At 43.9% G+C, this 17,506-nt stretch overlaps 1 protein-coding gene across 2 annotated transcripts; it reads left to right on the top strand.

Annotated features, from left to right (window-relative positions):
- Positions 1–191: 191 nt before the first annotated feature.
- On the top strand, positions 192–17,397 carry LOC135544258 (WD repeat-containing protein 44-like). 2 transcript variants are annotated; one of them, XM_064971731.1, is made up of 20 exons: positions 192–737; positions 1,191–1,224; positions 1,679–1,756; positions 8,181–8,787; positions 9,038–9,162; positions 12,589–12,678; positions 12,813–12,949; positions 13,148–13,231; positions 13,349–13,455; positions 13,581–13,732; positions 13,879–14,017; positions 14,125–14,189; positions 14,353–14,463; positions 14,565–14,687; positions 14,829–15,020; positions 15,181–15,282; positions 16,116–16,231; positions 16,318–16,445; positions 16,551–16,697; positions 16,826–17,397. In XM_064971731.1, the coding sequence occupies exons 1-20, from the start codon at positions 664–666 to the stop codon at positions 16,942–16,944; spliced, it is 2,730 nt and encodes a 909-aa protein (XP_064827803.1). In that variant the 5' UTR covers positions 192–663; the 3' UTR covers positions 16,945–17,397. The 2 variants fall into 2 exon arrangements, with proteins under 2 accessions (XP_064827803.1, XP_064827802.1); XM_064971730.1 differs by having other exon boundaries at positions 14,125–14,198.
- The last annotated feature ends 109 nt before the right edge of the window (positions 17,398–17,506 follow it).

Genomic DNA, 17,506 nt, shown 5'->3' with positions numbered 1-17,506 from the left:
GACGCATTCCATGGACTGTACACATGAGGATATTTGTATTTTTACATTTTTTAATTTAACCTTTATTGAACCAGGTAGGCCAGTTGAGAACAAGTTCTCATTTACATCAATATGAGGGGAGGATACGAGAGGAGTGGGCTTGGAAGTGGGCTCAGATAAGTTATCGCGAGATTTCCGTATGCGTTATTAATCTTTTGGGGTGTTCTTCCTTATTTGTGATTACACAAGCTACATTTGGCCTGGCTGCAGCCCTTTTTTTTGTTGTTGTTGAGGAAGACGCTAATGTGCAGGCGTTTTATCGTTAGACATTTAGTTCGGAGTATGTATTTATGAATTGATTCAAGAAACTTGGTAGTTACCTAGGTAAAAACTAGCGCTAAGTAACTTCGTTAACTAGCTGGTTACGTTAGCAGCCAGTTAGGAGTAGCTAGTACACACAGGTGAGTGGCCTCTCAAATGCATTAGCAACTTAGTAGCTAACAACATCTGGGTGTATCCTAGCGAAGTAAGTGAGTTTTCAGTCTATGACCTTTTTATTTGTTGCACAAATTGGAAGTCTTCTTCACTTCGAACCGAACACATAAATATAAATATTGCAGCGATTTCCCTTAGTTTAGATGCATGCAGGGCCTCTACGATATCTAGTTCACGTTGGCTAGCTAAATGGCGTCAGATAGTGACACAGAGGAATTCTACGATGCTGCTGAAGACGTAAATTTTACTCCACCGCCTAAATTGTAAGTGACCTTTCTACTTACAACTATTTTTAAAGAACTATGGTGTGTTTATGTGCTGTGATTGGCATTGAAACGTTCTCAGATATGACGTAGATGATGCTGGCCATTGAGTTGCACCAGATGTTAGCAAGAGAGAACATTGTTTTGTTCATACATTCAGTGTTTCTTCTGGAACTAATGTTTTTTTGTTCCTTTATTAGCTATCATTATTTGACAACAATAACGACTCATCTGTCTGGATGATTTTGCCTTGTTTACTCTACTCCCATCTTTTTAATTATTCAAATGTTGTGGGGAGATCAATTCCCCAAGTCTACCAACAGGAATTGTGTTTTCACGGTGATCAATGTGTAAGGGAGAGAGAAGTCTGACTTGTGTCTCTTTGACACACAACCATATCAGGACTAGTCTTGTGACTAACACACTTTTACACATCTTTTTTTTATTGCTTAGGACACCGACACAGTTTGTTCTTCCCACACCTCTGGTATGTCTTCTTCTTACTAGCATTTTACAGTTTTGAACATTTTGTTTCTAACAGTCATCTCCTTTTTAAAGAGTGAAGTTTAACTTTGGAGCGGCATATCAAAGACTGTAACCCAGAGTGCTGGTTTTAGTTAAATCATTACTTAAAAGGCATATCTGCTGTTAACTACTTTCAAATGAGCTAGCTAGAGGATGGCTTTTAAGTGCTCTATTGAGGTTAAAGTTAACCCAAAACACAACTTTAAGTGGGATTGTTTGCAATAAGCAGTTTGCTATTACATGTCCTGAGTTGCCAGTGAAGTTGTTTTAAATACTCTATTCAGGACACTGTCATCTCATTTACTAGTAAAATATTACAAAACATAAGCACATCCCAGCATTTTAAAGTGCTTGGACTGTATGAGGTTGTTTGACTCTCCCTTTTGTTTTTGTGCCTTTGTTTTGTGTTCCTGCAGGGGGTGGTAGAGAGCCCACCAGAGGACGTGGCTGTTGGGCTGGCCACACTTGAGGCACGCCAAAATGACCCCATCCAGGTATTTCCTCATCTTCAAATCTTTGCCAACACTCATGAATCCCTACTCAGATGGGGCATTATGAATGTCATGAGGAAGCAAAGTTTTGTTTTATTCCCTGTGATTTAAAAAAAAAAAGTCACTGAGTACATGTTGTTCATGTCTAAATGTTGTTGTTTTTTATGGTGGCTGAGTCCTGGGATTTATGTAAATGTAGCTAGTCTCACTGTTCTATGGAGTCGCTGCCAGTGAGGGGTGTATTACACCACTAAGTGGTCTAGGTCATTACAGGGGAACTGGGGGGTCCCGAGTGGCGCAGCGGTGTAAGGCAATGCATCTCAGTCACTACAGACACCCTGGTTCAAATCCAGGCAGTTCCATAGGGTGGTGCACAATTGGCCCAGAGTCATTCGTGTTTGGTCGGTGTAGAACATCATTTTAAATAAGAATTTGTTCTTAACTATCTTGCCTAGTTAAAGGTTCAATAAAAAACCTGTACCCTTTTGGCTTGCTCCTCAAGAAATGCTGGCAGAAGCCAAATGTGAGTTGGTTTGGGGGTGTGGTTTGATGTGGGAGTTTCTTGACACACCAATCGGTCAGAACCTTGCCTGCAACCTTTTCCCCCCACTCATTCACATCAGACATATCGCCTGCAGACTGAGTTCAATAAATACATGCAGATGCATAGTGAGATGCTGGAGGAAGCTTTGAATAGGTCAGTAGCCTACAGAGTAATGTGAGAAGAATGTAATTGCTTAATGTAGAATAAACATAATACCATAGAAGCAGTGCTCTGCTAATATAACAATGTATATCTTTCATTCTCATTCCCAGCTGATACAGATACTGTGCCTTTTGGTGTTAATGGGGATACCGTGGCACATTTTAATGCCGAGTGCCTGGTCTCTCTCCATTCAGAAACATCAGTATCAAGCCTGTCTTTCGTCTGAAACATCACGTCTCCATGTGCTGGCTCCATACATGTTTCTGTGAACACATACACACATAGAACAGTGACTATTACCAATGGCAGTTAGGATAGGTAATATCTGACATACAAACAGGTGGTATGTGGAAATTTGAACAGGTCAGATAAAACCTACCCTACTATGGTCTCCTCATCAAATGACTGAGTCTGCCGCTTGGCAAAAGCATCTCCGGTCCATCAGTAGAAATAGGCAGAGTTCATCAGTGATACATGGAAAGAAAAGGGTGTTGCTATTACTGGACATTAGTGCTGTACTTTATTATTAGTAATCACCTCATTGTGGAGGTGTTGAGTGCCAGGTCTCTCATGCATCTGAACACATATGGTGTCTTCAGAAAGTATTCATGACCCTTGACTTATTCCACATTGAAATTGGTTGTTGATCGGTGTTTAGCTCCATTCCGTTTATTTTTTTATCCTGAAAACTCTCCAGTCTTAATGATTACAAGCATACCCATAAACTGAAAATATGGAGAGTGGTACTCCATAATGTGCTGGATTGGATTTGCCCCAAAAATAACACTTTGTATTCAGGACCCCCCAATATACTGCTTTACCAATTTTTTTTGTGGTGTTACTTTAGTGCCTTTTTGTAAACGAGGCACTAAAGTGAAATGAAGGAATCCTGTACAGAATAAAAAAATACTCCAAAACAGGATTCCTTCATTTCACTCTCTCATTTAGGTTAGTATTGTGGAGTAATGACAATTGTTTTGATTTATTTTACCTTTATTTAACTAGGCAAGTCAATTAAGAACAAATTCTAATTTTCAATGACTGCCTGTTCAGGGGCAGAACGACAGGTTTGTACCTTGTCAGCTTGGGGGTTTGAACTTGCAACCTTCCGGTTACTAGTCCAGCGCTCTAACCACTAGGCTACCCTGCCACCCCACAATGTTGATCCATCCTCAAATTTCTCCTATCCCAGCCATTAAACTATGTAATGGTTTTGAAGTCACCATTGGCCTCATGGTGAAATCCCTGAGTGGTTTACTTCCTCTCAAGCAACTGAGTTAGGAAGGATGTCTTTATCTTTGTAGTGACTGGGTGTATTGATACCATCCAAAGTGTAATTAATAACTTCACGGTGCATTCAATGTTTATTTATTTTTACACATCTTCCAATGTGTACTCTATGCGAGGCATTGGAAAACCTCCCTGGTAGTTGTATGTGGGTTACAGAGATTAATGTCATTCAAAATTCATGTTCAAAACTTTTATTACACATAGTCCATGCAACATATGTGACTTGTTACTCCTGACTGTATTTAGGCTTGCCATAACAAAATACTTATTGACTGAAGACATTTCAGCTTTTAATTTTTTATTTATTTGTACAATTTTGAAAAACATTATTCCACTTTGAAATGATTGGGTATTGTGTGTAGGCCAGTGACACATCTCACTGTAATCCATTTTCATTTCAGGCTGTAACACAACAAAATGTGGATAAAGTCAAGGGGTGTGAATACTTTCTGAATGCTCTGTAAAACAGTCACTGTTCTATTACTAATGGCAGTTAGGGATAAGTGATATTTGACACACAAACATATACTATGTTGAAGTTTAAAAGGGGCAGACCAAACCTACCTAATTCTGTTCTCCCTATCGACAACCATTGGTGAGCAGGCAAGAGGTGAGGTCTTTGCCAGAGCCTAATTGATGGGCATAGCAGCGTAGTTAAGCTCCTGGCCTCTCACCAAAAATACTGGTTGGTCACACAGAGCACTGATTACATTATCAATAGTGGAACTGACCTAATTTCTGCGTTAACCTTTCTATTTCACTTCAGATATAAAATGTGAAGTGAACTGGAATGGCAAACACAGCGATCAGGCTGGTTCTATCCGGCTAGGTTATGCCCTGGAAAGTATATGCATCTAAGAAGTAGAAAATAAGCAGCAATTTATCAAAGTAATGAAGTGGTTTACCTTCTGTATTTGTACAAATGATGAACCTGTGAAAGCTGTTGCTGGCCGGATACTTGTCAACATGTGGCTTACTGTTCCATTCATAGGAATTCTCACAGTAAAGTGCATGTTGCTGTTCAGGGCCCCCTTGCTGGTCTTGTCTATGCTGCATATTTGGATGTAAACTGGATCTCTCTCTAACAACTGCAACAGGCAATCTTATGAGGTGGTGTTGACTGGGAGGGATTTTTTTATATGCAACTTTTCACAAAACACATTACCTGTCGTTGTTCATTAGGGCAGCAATTCGGGTCACGAACAGAGACCTCATTATGGCGGGGCCTTTTCATTGGTCATGGAAGACTGGCAACAACAGAGGTGTCACGAGTACTTGTGTCAAATGACACTTTTATTCGGAGGTCTTACCTGACAACCTGTGAAAATAGCAAGTGAACAAGATTATTTTTGGAGGTCACTAAACCATTGCTATCACTTTGCTGGACATGTTATGGTACCTATGCTTCTTCTGGTAGGTGCTTGCATCCATTTATGACCAGGGAATCAGTCTGGCACCCAACTGTGCACTTTGTTGAACAGAAAAGCAGGGTCAACGATTGTCGTCATCATCCATCAGTTATAAACATAGTTCGAGAAATAACTTAATCTTGTTTGGAAGATAATTTTATGTTTTACAGATGTTGACTGACTAGCTCCAGATTAGATTCAGAATGGTGACACAGTTACACTATGCAACCAACTGTGACCATGTTTTGCTATGGTCCTGGGTTGGTTTGAGTTTGTTGCTGCTAGTTAGTACACTGTTGTAGTCAGACATGAGCTACATAGTACCACCATCGCTGCATCCATTATTTATTTGTGCCCGAGACATGGGTTGCACCTCGGATGCTAATGTTAAGGTTTTGTCTAAGTTAGTGGCATGGAAATATAATTACATGGCTAAAGTAGGGAAATAATTAGAAGAAAACAACTGCCATATTATGTCCTCCAAATGTACACTACTGTTCAAAAGTTTGAAGTCACTTAGAAATGTCCTTGTTTTTGAAAGAAAATCACTTTTTTTTGTACATTTAAAATATCAAATTGATCAGAAAGACATTGTTAATGTTGTAAATTGTAGCTGGAAACTGCTGTTTTTAATGGAATATCTACATAAGCGTACAGAGGCCCGTTATCAGCAACCATCACTCCTGTGTTCCAATGGCACGTTGTGTCCAATCCAAGTTTATAATTTTTAAAGGCTAATTGATCATTAAATAACCCTTTTGGAATTATGTTAGCACAGCTGAAACTGAAGCAATACAACTGGCCTTCTTTAGACTAGTTGAGTATCTGGAGCGTCAGCATTTGTGAGTTCGATTACAAGCTCAAAATGGCCATAAACAAAGACCTTTCTTCTGAAACTCGTCAGTCTACTCTTGTTCTGAGAAATGAAGGCTATTCCGTGCAAGAAATTGCCAATAAACTGAAGCTCTCAATAAACTGACTCCCTTCAACGTACTGCGCAAACTGGCTCTAACCAGAATAGGATGGGAGGCTCCGGTGCACAACTGAGCAAGAGGACAAGTACATTAGTGTCTAGTATGAGAAACAGATGCCTCACAAGTCCTCAACTGGCAGCTTCATTAAATAGTACCCGCAAAACACCAGTCTCAAAGTCAACAGTGAAGAGGTGACTCCGGGATGCTGGCCTTCTAGACAAATTTGCAAAGAAAAAATCTGTATCTCAGACTAGCCAATGAAAAGAAAAGATTAAGATGGGCAATAGTACACAGACACTGGACAGAGGAACTCTGCCTAGAAGGTCAGCATCCTGGAGTTTACCTCTTCACTGTTGATGTTGAGACTGGTGTTTTGGGGGGACTATTTAATGAAGCTGCCAGTTGAGGACTTGCATGGAATAGCCTTCATTTCTCAGAACAAGAATAGACTGACGATTTTCAGAATAAAGTTAATTGTTTCTGGCCATTTTGAGCCTGTAATCGAACCCACAAGTGCTGACCGTAGACTTGGGGGGCCTTCTGACATCGCCTGGTATATACGTCCTCGATGGTGGGAAACTTGGCCACAGTGATGTACTGGGCCGTTCGCACTACACTCTGTGGTGCCTTACGGTCGGATGCCGAGCTGTCGCCTTAGCAGGCGGTGATGCAAATGGTCAGGATCCTATCAATGGTGCTGCTGTGTTTTGGACCATGATAGTTTTTTGGTGATGGGGACACCAACGAACTTGAAATGCTCAACCCATTCCACTACAGTCCTGTAGCCCAGGGTCAACTCCTTTGTCTTGATCACGTTGAGGGAGAGGTTGTTGTCCTGGCACTACACAGCCAGGTCTCCGACCTCATCCCTATAGGCTGTCTCGTCGGTGATCAGGCCTACCACCATTGTGTCGTCAGCAAACTTAATGATGGTGTTGGAGTCGTGCTTGGCCACGCAGTCGTGAGTGAACAGGGAGTACAGGAGGGGACTAAGCACACACCCCTGAGGGTCCCCCATTGTTGAGGATCAGCTTGGCTGTGTTGTTGCCTAACCTTACCACCTGGGGGCAGCCTGCCAGGAAGTCCAGGATCCAGTTGCAGAGGGAGGTGTTTAGTACCAGGGACCTTAGCTTAGTGATGCGCTTTGTGGGCGCTGTGGTGTTGAATGTAGTCAACACCACAGTGTAGTCAATGAATAGCATTCTCACATAGGTGGTCCATTTGTCCAGGTGGGAAAGGGCCGTGTGGAGTGCGATAGAGATTGCGTCATCTGTGGATCTGTCAGGGCGGTATGCAAATTAGTGGGGTCTAGGGTTTCTGGGATAATGGTGTTGTGAGCCATGACCAGCCTTTCAAAGCACTTCATGGCTACCGACGTGAGTGCCACGGGGCGGTAGTCATTTAGGCATGTTACCTTCACGTTCTTGGGCACACAGACTATGGTGGTCTGCTTGAAACATGTAGGTATTACAGACTTGGTCAGGGAGAGGTTGAAAATGTCAGTGAAAACACTTGACAGTTGGTTCAAGCATGCTCTGATTCCACATGCTGGGAATCCATCTGGCCCCGTGGACCTTGTGAATGTTGACTTGTTTTAAAGGTCTTGCTCATATCGGCTATGGAGTGCGTGATCAAAGCGCTTCAAAAATGGCCAGCTTTGGTAATGTTAGCTCGCTAAAATACAGTGGTCCCCTCAATCTTAATTAACTGGCTAAAGTTATACAGCATCTAAAGTCAATCTGGCGACATCACAATTATGACAAAGGTTTTCCTACTAATTATTTGCCTTTTGAAATGTGTTTCTGAGCCAAATCCAAGTTGTATTGTGGAAGGCTAACGTCAGCAACGTAAGCAATGATGGTGATCATGGTTATCAAAATATACATAACTAGCAACATTTGTCAACATTTGTCTGTCTAATCCTTCTCCACACCCCTCTTTCACCGTGACTAAATACAAGAACAAACTCTTCATTAGAGGAACATCCTGTTATGAGAAATTCCCTTTGGATGATGATGATTTCATCTTTGATGTCTTGTTCCACCTAGATCATCGACAGCATCATTGAGGAGAGCCAGAAGGGAATTGTGGTGGAGGCTCTGTTGGGAGAGAGGGATGTTGAGACGAGGGCGGGGTCAGTGGTGAAGGAGAATAAGGCCCCTGTAGAACCAGAGCATCCTGCTGTGGAACCTCAGCCTGTGGTTGAGAGATCAGAGCAACCTCAGGAACAGCAGGGAGCATGCGCCATGGTTCTCCCAGACATCCCCGGCCCGTCGGTTGGGTCACAGGAGCATGTCCAGCCCCCAGACATCACCAGCACCCTGGGTCAGGGCCAGAGTCAACCAGACCTCCCGCCGGACCTCCCTGACCTACCCCGGGTGTCTGCAGAGGACAGTGAGCAAAGACCTGCAGACATCCTAGACCAGGTCCCCCTCACAGACAAGAAGCTATGTGACTCCACCGACCCTGGGCCTTCTAAACCCCAACGGCAGTTCACTGTAGAGCCTGACATTGTGGCCAGCACCAAGCAGCCTCCTCCCTCACGCCCCCCTCCTCCCAGCGGAGCTCCTCCTCCACGACCACCTCCCCCATCCCGACCTGCTCTACCCCTCAGCAAGAAGTCCCAGGAGTGTATGAGGCCCACAGGACTGGCTGGTAAATAACGCTGTACTTGTTTCACCACACACCCAATTGCATTAGGTCAATCGACTGAATGCTGATATGCATGTCAATTAAAAATGCTCCTACTGGGCGTAAATACATTGACCTCTCATGAATCGTCATTTCTGTCCCCACACCTCTACTTATAATTTCTATTAAAAACAATTGTTTAACAATGGAGACAAGGTTACTGTGTTGACCTTTGACCCTGCTTGTCTGCTGTGTGATTGGCCTTTGTGTGCAGTGGAGCCAGAGGAGCAGTGTGGCCTGGTGTCTCCCAGCAGCACAGTGAGAGGCATCACCAAGGATCTGCAACACTCTCTGGACTTGGCCAGTGCCACCAGCGGGGACAAGGTGGTCACAGCACAGGTCAGTTGGTATTTGTTTCCCATGCGTTCCATTGGCACAGGACACAGGTCCACTAATTGTTGCCCAAGATGTACAGTGCATTCGGGAACTATTCAGACCACTTCCCTTATTCACATTTTGTTACGTTACAGCCTTATTCTAAAATGTATTACATTCTATTTTTTTCCTCATCAATCTACACACACTACTCCATAATGACAAAGCAAAAACAGGTTTTTAGTATTTTTCTGCTAATCTATTAAAAATACAATACCTTATTTACATTAGTGTTCAGACCCTTTGCTATGAGACTCAAAATTGATCTCAGGTGCATCCTGTATCCATTGATCATCCTTGAGATGTTTCTACAACTTGATTGGAGTCCACCTGTGGTAAATTCAATTGATTGGACATGATTTGGAAAGGCACACACCTGTCTATATAAAGGTCCCCACAGCTGACAGTGCGTGTCAGAGCAAAACCCAAGCCATGAGGTCAAAGGAATTGTCCGAAGACCTCTGAGACAGGATTGTCGGGGCACAGATCTGGGGAAGGGTACCAAAAAATATCTGCAGCATTGAAGGTCCCCAAGAACACAGTGGCCTCCATCATTCTTAAATGGAAGAAGTTTGGAGCCACCAAGACTCTTCCTAGAGCTGGCCGTCCGGCCAGACTGAGCAGTCGGGGGTAGAAGGGCCTTGGTCAGGGAGGTGACCAACAACCCCGATGGTCAGTCTGACAGAGCCTCAAAGTGGAGATGGGAGAACCTTCTAGAATGACAACCATCTCTGCAGCACTCCACCAATCAAGCCTTTATGTTCGAGTGGCCAGACGGAAGCCACTCCTCAGTAAAAGGCACATGACCGCCCGCTTGGAGTTTGCCGAAAGGCACCTAAAGGACTCTGATCACGATAAACAAGGTTCTCTGGGCTGTTGAAACCAAGATTTAATTGTTTGTCCTGAATGCCAAGCGTCACGTCTGGAGGAAACCTGGCACCATCCCTACGGTGAAGCATGATGGTGGCAGCATCATGCTGTGGGGACGTTTTTCAGCGGCAGGGACTAGGAGACTTGTCAGGATCGAGGGAAAGCTGAACAGAGCAAAGTCCAGAGAGATCCTTGCTGAAAACCAGCTCCAGAGCGCTCAGGACCTCAGACCGGGGTGAAGGTTCACCTTCCAACAGGACAACAACCCTAAGCACACAGCCAAGACAACGCAGGAGTGGCTTCGGGACAAGTCTCAATGTCCTTGAGTGGCCCGCACTTGAATCTGATCTAACATCTCTGGAGAGACCTGAAAATAGATGTGCAGTGACAATCCCCATCCAACCTGACCGAGCTTGAGAGGATCTGCAGGGAAGAATGGGAGAAGTTCCCCAAATGCAGGTGTGCCAAGCTTGTACAGTCATACCCAAGAAGACTCGAGGCTGTAATCGCTGCCAAAGGTGCTTCAACAAAGTACTGCGTAAAGAGTCTGAATACTTACAGTGGGGCAAAAAAGTATTTAGTCAGCCACCAATTGTGCAAGTTCTCCCACTTAAAAAGATGAGAGGCCTGTAATTTTCATCCTAGGTACACTTCAACTATGACAGACAAAATGAGGAAAAAAATCCAGAAAATCACATTGTAGAATTTTTAATGAATTTATTTGCAAGTTATGGTGGAAAATAAGTATTTGGTCACCTACAAACATGCAAGATTTCTGGCTCTCACTGACCTGTAACTTCTTCTTTAAGAGGCTCCTCTGTCCTCCACTCATTACCTGTATTAATGACACCTGTTTGAGCTTGTTATCAGTATAAAAGACACCTGTCCACAACCTCTCAAACAGTCACACTCCAAACTCCACTCTGGCCAAGACCAAAGAGCTGTCAAAGGACACCAGAAACAAAATTGTAGACCTGCGCCAGGCTGGGAAGACTGAATCAGCAATAGGTAAGCAGCTTGGTTTGAAGAAATCAACTGTGGGAGCAATTATTAGGAAATGGAAGACATACAAGACCACTGATAATCTCCCTCGATCTGGGGCTCCACGCAAGATCTCACCCAGTGGTGTCAAAATGATTGCAAAAAAAAATAATCCCAGAACCACACGGGGGGACCCAGTGAATGACCTGCAGAGAGCTGTGACCAAAGTAACAAAGCCTACCATCAGTAACACACTACGCCGCCAGGGACTCAAAGCCTGCAGTGCCAGACGTGTCCCCCTGCATAAGCCAGTACATGTCCAGACCTGTCTGAAGTTTGCTTGCGAGCATTTAGATGATCCAGAAGAAGATTGGGAGAATGTCATATGGTCAGATGAATCCAAAAAATAACTTTTTGGTAAACTCAACTTGTCGTGTTTGGAGGACAAAGAATGCTGAGTTGCATCCAAAGAACACCATACCTACTGTGAAGCATGGGGGTGGAAACATCAAGCCTTGGGGCTGTTTTTCTGCAAAGGGACCAGGACGACTGATCCGTGTAAAGGAAAGAATGAATGAGGCCATGTATCGTGAGATTTTGAGTGAAAACCTCCTTCCACCAGCAAGGACACTGAAGATGAAATGTGGCTTGGTCTTTCAGCATGACAATGATCCCAAACACACCGCCCGGGCAACGAAGGAGTGGCTTCTTAAGAAGCATTTCAAGGTCCTGGAGTGGCCTAGCCAGTCTCCAGATCTCAACCCCATAGAAAATCTTTGGAGGGAGTTAAAAGTCTGTGTTGCCCAGCAACAGCCCCAAAACCTCACTGCTCTAGAGGAGATCTGCATGGAGGAATGGGCCAAAATACCAGCAACAGTGTGTGAAAACCTTGTGAAGACTTACAGAAAACGCTTGACACCTGTCATTGCCAATAAAGGGTATATAACAAAGTACTGAGAAACTTTTGTTATTGACCAAATACTTATTTTCCACCATAATTTGCAAATAAATTCATAAAAAATCCTACAATGTGATTTTCTGGATTTTTTTCCTCATTTTGTCTGTCATAGTTGAAGTGTACCTATGATAAATTACAGGCCTCTCATCTTTTTAAGTGGGAGAACTTGCACAATTGGTGGCTGACTAAATACCTTTTTGCCCCACTATGTAAATGTGATATTTCAGTTTTATTTTTAATACATTTGCAAAAATGTCTAAACCTGTTTTTGTTTTATCATCATTGGGTATTGTGTGTAGATTTTTTTTCCCCCTCAATCAATCAATTTTAGAATAAGGCTGTAACGTAACAAAATGAGGGAAAAGGGAGGTGGTCTGAATACTTTCTGAATGCACTGTATATATTCTTCTGCACCTGGTGAACACTTTGTACTGACAGAGACCCAGTCCTTTTCTGAATAAACACTTTAAGAGCAGCATACCAGTGTGTGGATTTACTTTTAGTTCTATGTTGTCCTCTTTCAACAGCCTTTAACAATTTTGAATACCTTGTTAGTTAACACCTAGTGTGTGTTCCCACAGGAGAATGAGGATGAGCAGGCATCCGGTCCCATTGACTCTCTAGGTCCTCAGCGCCCACGCTCCAACTCTGGCAGAGAGCTGACTGATGAGGTACATATCGTCGTCTGTGTCTTTCATTCATTCAGCCTTCAGCTCCTTTTGTACAGGTTTGCTTCTGTCTACACATACCTTTTTGAGTGTGTGTGTTTCCAATTCATTGATTGGGTGTGCTGTCTCTGTAATAGGAGATCCTGGCCAGTGTGATGATCAAGAATCTGGACACTGGGGAGGAGATCCCTCTGATCCAGGCAGAGGAGAAGCTTCCTACAGGGATCAACCCACTCACATTACACATCATGAGGAGGACCAAGGAGTACATCACGTAAGAACTGCTCCTGTTACTTAAACTATTCTAATATCTCATGGGCTCACACCAATCCCTGGTATATGGTTAAAAAACATACAGCTATATAATCCTTCCCCTGTGCTAACAGATTGCTTTGGTAAGGATATAGTGAGTAGCACTCACATGCAGCAATACAGAGGAGGATATCACCGTTTGTTCCTTTTTTCCTGTCAGGAATGACGCAGCACAGTCCGATGATGATGACAGAGGCCAGGCTCCACTGACTGACACAGACGGAGGGAAGCTGAAACAGAAAACGTAAGACTTGGAACAGTGCCTTGCCTCTTGCTGTGGTTACAGTCTTTCCTCTCTGCTGCTGTGACAGAGCCTGTGATAACGTTCATGGAGTTTTGTCGTCTGTCTTCACTCCCCCAGCACTCGGCTGAAGAAGTTCCTGGGCAAGTCTGTGAAGAGGGCCAAGCATCTGGCTGAGGAGTATGGTGAGAAGGCCGTCAACAAGGTGAAGAGTGTCCGTGATGAAGGTATGCCAAACCCCACCCCAATCACATGCCTGCTTGTTTTCATGATGGACATATTTTTGTATTTGATCTTCATCAGTTGGTCAGTAGTTTTGCTCCTGTTTAGTCTCACTGCGTGGTTGTCTCAGTTTTCCATAACGACCAGGATGACCCGTCGTCCAGTGACGATGAGGGGATGCCCTACACCCGGCCTGTCAAGTTCAAGGCAGCCCACAGCTTCAAGGGTCCCTTCGACTTTGATCAGGTTAAGGTGGTCCAGGACCTGAGCGGGGAGCACATGGTAAGATTGTGTGTTAATGTGTCAGTGCTTTCATTTCATTAAATAATTGACTACTGCCGTGACTGAAGCATATGTTACCATGAATGTAGATGTAAAACGTGAGTATATGTATATTTTACCAAACCCTTGTTCCGTGGTTCCCTCAGGGTGCAGTGTGGACCATGAAGTTCTCTCACTGTGGGAGGCTGTTGGCAACAGCAGGCCAAGACAATGTGGTGCGAATCTGGGTTCTGAAAAATTCCTTTGACTACTTCAACAACATGAGGGCAAAGTACAACACTGAAGGTAGGTAGACCGTGAGTAGTTTAGTTTCTCTCTCTACCACAGCTTTGGAAAATGTAAGGCTTGTTTGGTGGGTTTCTCATGGTTCCTCCCTTTATGTTGTCAACCAGGTCGTGTGTCTCCCTCTCCCTCTCAGGAAAGCCTGTGTTCCTCCAAATCGGACACGGACGGTGGGGTGAGTAAGGTTAGGACCCATATGTGATATAATCAGATGCATGGTTTATTTGTGTTAACTCAAACTACTAAAGGAGGTAGTAATTGCTCAATCACACCCAGTTGTCCAGAAGGTCTAACTTAACCGGTGTTACCATTCAGACCTCAGTGTCTTCTGTTCCCAGATGAGCAGTGTTCCTGAAGACCCTGAGGACAAGAATCTCCCCTTCCGCCAAGTCCCGTTCTGCAAGTACAAGGGTCATACAGCTGACCTGCTTGACCTGTCCTGGTCAAAGGTGATACTCCAAATCCCTTTCTTCCTTCCCCTTTAAAAAATACAACACTCCCAAATGACTGTACACTGTGTCCTAATATTCCCTGTGTTCTTTGTTTCCAGAACTACTTCCTGCTTTCCTCGTCGATGGATAAGACCGTCCGACTGTGGCACATATCCAGGAGAGAGTGTCTATGTTGCTTTCAGCATATTGACTTTGTCACAGCCATCGCTTTCCATCCCAGAGTAAGTGGGCCTCTGTGCGCTTGTGTGCCTTTGTTAGTGCGTGTTTAGGTTTAAGTATGGCCCTTTTTAAGTGCAGAGTGAGTTGGCTATATTTGTGTTCTGACTCTGATAGCCAGACTAATTATCTGTTATTTCTCCTAGGATGACAGGTACTTTCTGAGTGGCTCTCTGGATGGGAAGCTGCGTCTGTGGAACATCCCAGACAAGAAGGTGGCTCTATGGAATGAGGTGGATGGACAAACACGCCTCATCACTGCTGCCAACTTCTGCCAGAACGGGAAGTACGCCGTCATTGGCACCTACGATGGCCGCTGCATCTTCTACGACACAGAGGTACGGTGGAGGGAGAATTATACACTGTTCCTCAAGTTTGAAGAATCATTATTTCAGCCAATGTTTGATGATTCTTTGAGCATTACAATGGCTGAACATAATTATGAAAATGAGGAACACAGGAAATGGTACACCATTTCTAAGTTGGTTCTCTTTTCAGCGCCTTAAATACCACACCCAGATCCATGTACGGTCAACCAGAGGCAGGAACCGAGTGGGACGGAAAATCACAGGCATCGAGCCTCTGCCTGGAGAGAACAAGGTATAGCCATGCTCTGATGAACTTGCCATAGACATGCCTCTCTGGAGATGACCTACTAGTGACCAATGTTCCCACGAAGCTGCACACGTTTGTGGGCGTGCAGCTCCCCGGGACTGCCGCGCAGAAGAAATATCAGCCCACGCAGAGAAACACAAGATTGAACGTCAATCAACTTTCTCTAGTTTTCCCCCTCAGTTAACACTTAACATTTCCCTTTACTGTGGGAATTGTGATCAAGTCAACGCATTATTATCCACTTTCAATGCAACATACCAAAACTAACTATGCAAGAGATTTTGTTGAAGGTAGGCAGAATGCATCGGCGTAGGATTCCATTTTACTGTCACGCACTAGCTTTTTTTTGTCTTATTGGGGTATTTTGAGACAGGCTTGAATAAGCTAAGTAGCCAATGGGCAGTGGGTAGTATAATTTGTCTGATTCTCTGTAATAATGTTTGGGGAATAATAATGCATTTTATTTTGTAGTGGTTTCTTGCATCAAACACAATTTCAGTCACCTCCTTGTCTGACAGACAAGTGGATAAACAGGTTGTCAAGCCCTGCATGTTTTTTTTTCTTCAAAAGTCTCATGGAATGCAGGCCTACATTGAACACCACACAAAGGCTGTTACAGTAGGCTGAATGATAAACTGCTATCATGTTAAAATGTTATGGGATGCATTTTCTCTATTGTTTTTGACGGTAAGCCACTCTGGTAGCCCTACCTTATGATCAAATAGCCACAGTAGCCTTCTTGACCACTTAACTTAAAATTGAGTGTATGTTGCCAGTGACAGTTGTCCGTTAGCTAAGTCTCTTTATTTTGTTATTAGATTCTGGTAACCTCCAATGACTGCAGGATCCGCCTGTATGACCTGCGGGACCTGTCTCTGTCCATGAAGTACAAGGGTTATGTCAACAGCAGTAGTCAGATCAAAGCCAGCTTCAGGTGAGAACTACTCCACCTCAGTCCGCCATGTTGTTCAGTGTTGCCGATCAACAAATCGAGGAACTGCTATGCTCTTTATTTTCCAGCCATGACTATTCGTTCATTGTGAGTGGCTCAGAAGACAAGTACGTGTACATCTGGAGCACCTACCATGATCTGAGCAAGTTTACCTCCGTACGACGAGACCGCAATGACTTCTGGGAGGGAATTAAAGGTACCTAGATACTGTTGTGGTGCTCAGGTCTTTACTGTTGGTAACATGAATGTCTGGTTGGTTTGGTTGTAGTATCCCTCTGCTAAGTCTAGTCTTGTCTTACAGCCCACAATGCAGTAGTGACATCGGCCATTTTCGCCCCCCATCCGAACCTGATCGTCCCCCAGGAGGCGGGGGCAGAGAAAGCGGGGGCTGGGGCCGAAGCAGAGTGTAAGAGCGTGGACTCCACTGATTCCGAGACCATTCCCTCAGGTACAGCATGCCGGTTTCGATACGCTTAGACTAATCAGAGGGATTACCATAAACTGATAGATGAATGCTTTGTGTTGCGTGGATAGTAAAACACTTTCAATGCTTTACATGGTATTTCTTGTCCACAGGGGCTCTGAAGGCCGATCATACAGAGGTTCTGCTCTCTGCTGACTTCACCGGCGCCATTAAAGTTTTCATCAATGTAAAAAAAATACTGAGCACTTCTGCCTTAAAGGCTTCACCCTGAACATATACTGAACTCTTGTCAGTGTGCAGTCCTACCATGGAGGCAGAGCAACCCGCTGCCCTGCCAATGCTTCGAGAACTGGACAATTTCCTACTGGTGAGTGCTCCAGGAGGGAGGAGTTACCCTCTGGAGAACAGGGACCCTAAAGTAGAGGATGATGATGGGAAGGTGGCTCCCAGATGTCCTGTCACAAAGCACAAGTACGCTGTGTTTAAAGTAAAGCAGGTTTGTGAGACTGGATCAGAATTTGGTTAAACAAGTGCAGTGTGGACGGTTATGTATGTTTTTATGTCAGTTTTAATGGGCACTGTCTTACTCTGAACTTCACTGCTTTTCTCGTACCCTCTCCTCCTTGCCAGGAATGTCAGTCTTAAAATTAAAACCAACTCTAATCATTTCGGGTACATCTGTGTCTTGTATTATGAAAAATAAAATGGAACCACTTTAAGGATAGTGCTCTCATTACATTTTTTTCCATGGAGATAAGATTAGTTTCCATTGCTGTTTAGAAAGGCTAAATGACATGACGTGGTACCCTCTGCTAATCCATTCAGCATCCTAG

Source organism: Oncorhynchus masou, chromosome 8 (genome assembly GCF_036934945.1).
Source record: "Oncorhynchus masou masou isolate Uvic2021 chromosome 8, UVic_Omas_1.1, whole genome shotgun sequence".
NCBI classification, from domain to species: domain Eukaryota; kingdom Metazoa; phylum Chordata; class Actinopteri; order Salmoniformes; family Salmonidae; genus Oncorhynchus; species Oncorhynchus masou.
Note: the sequence above shows the minus strand (reverse complement) of the source record. Positions and strands in the feature narration are given on the sequence as shown.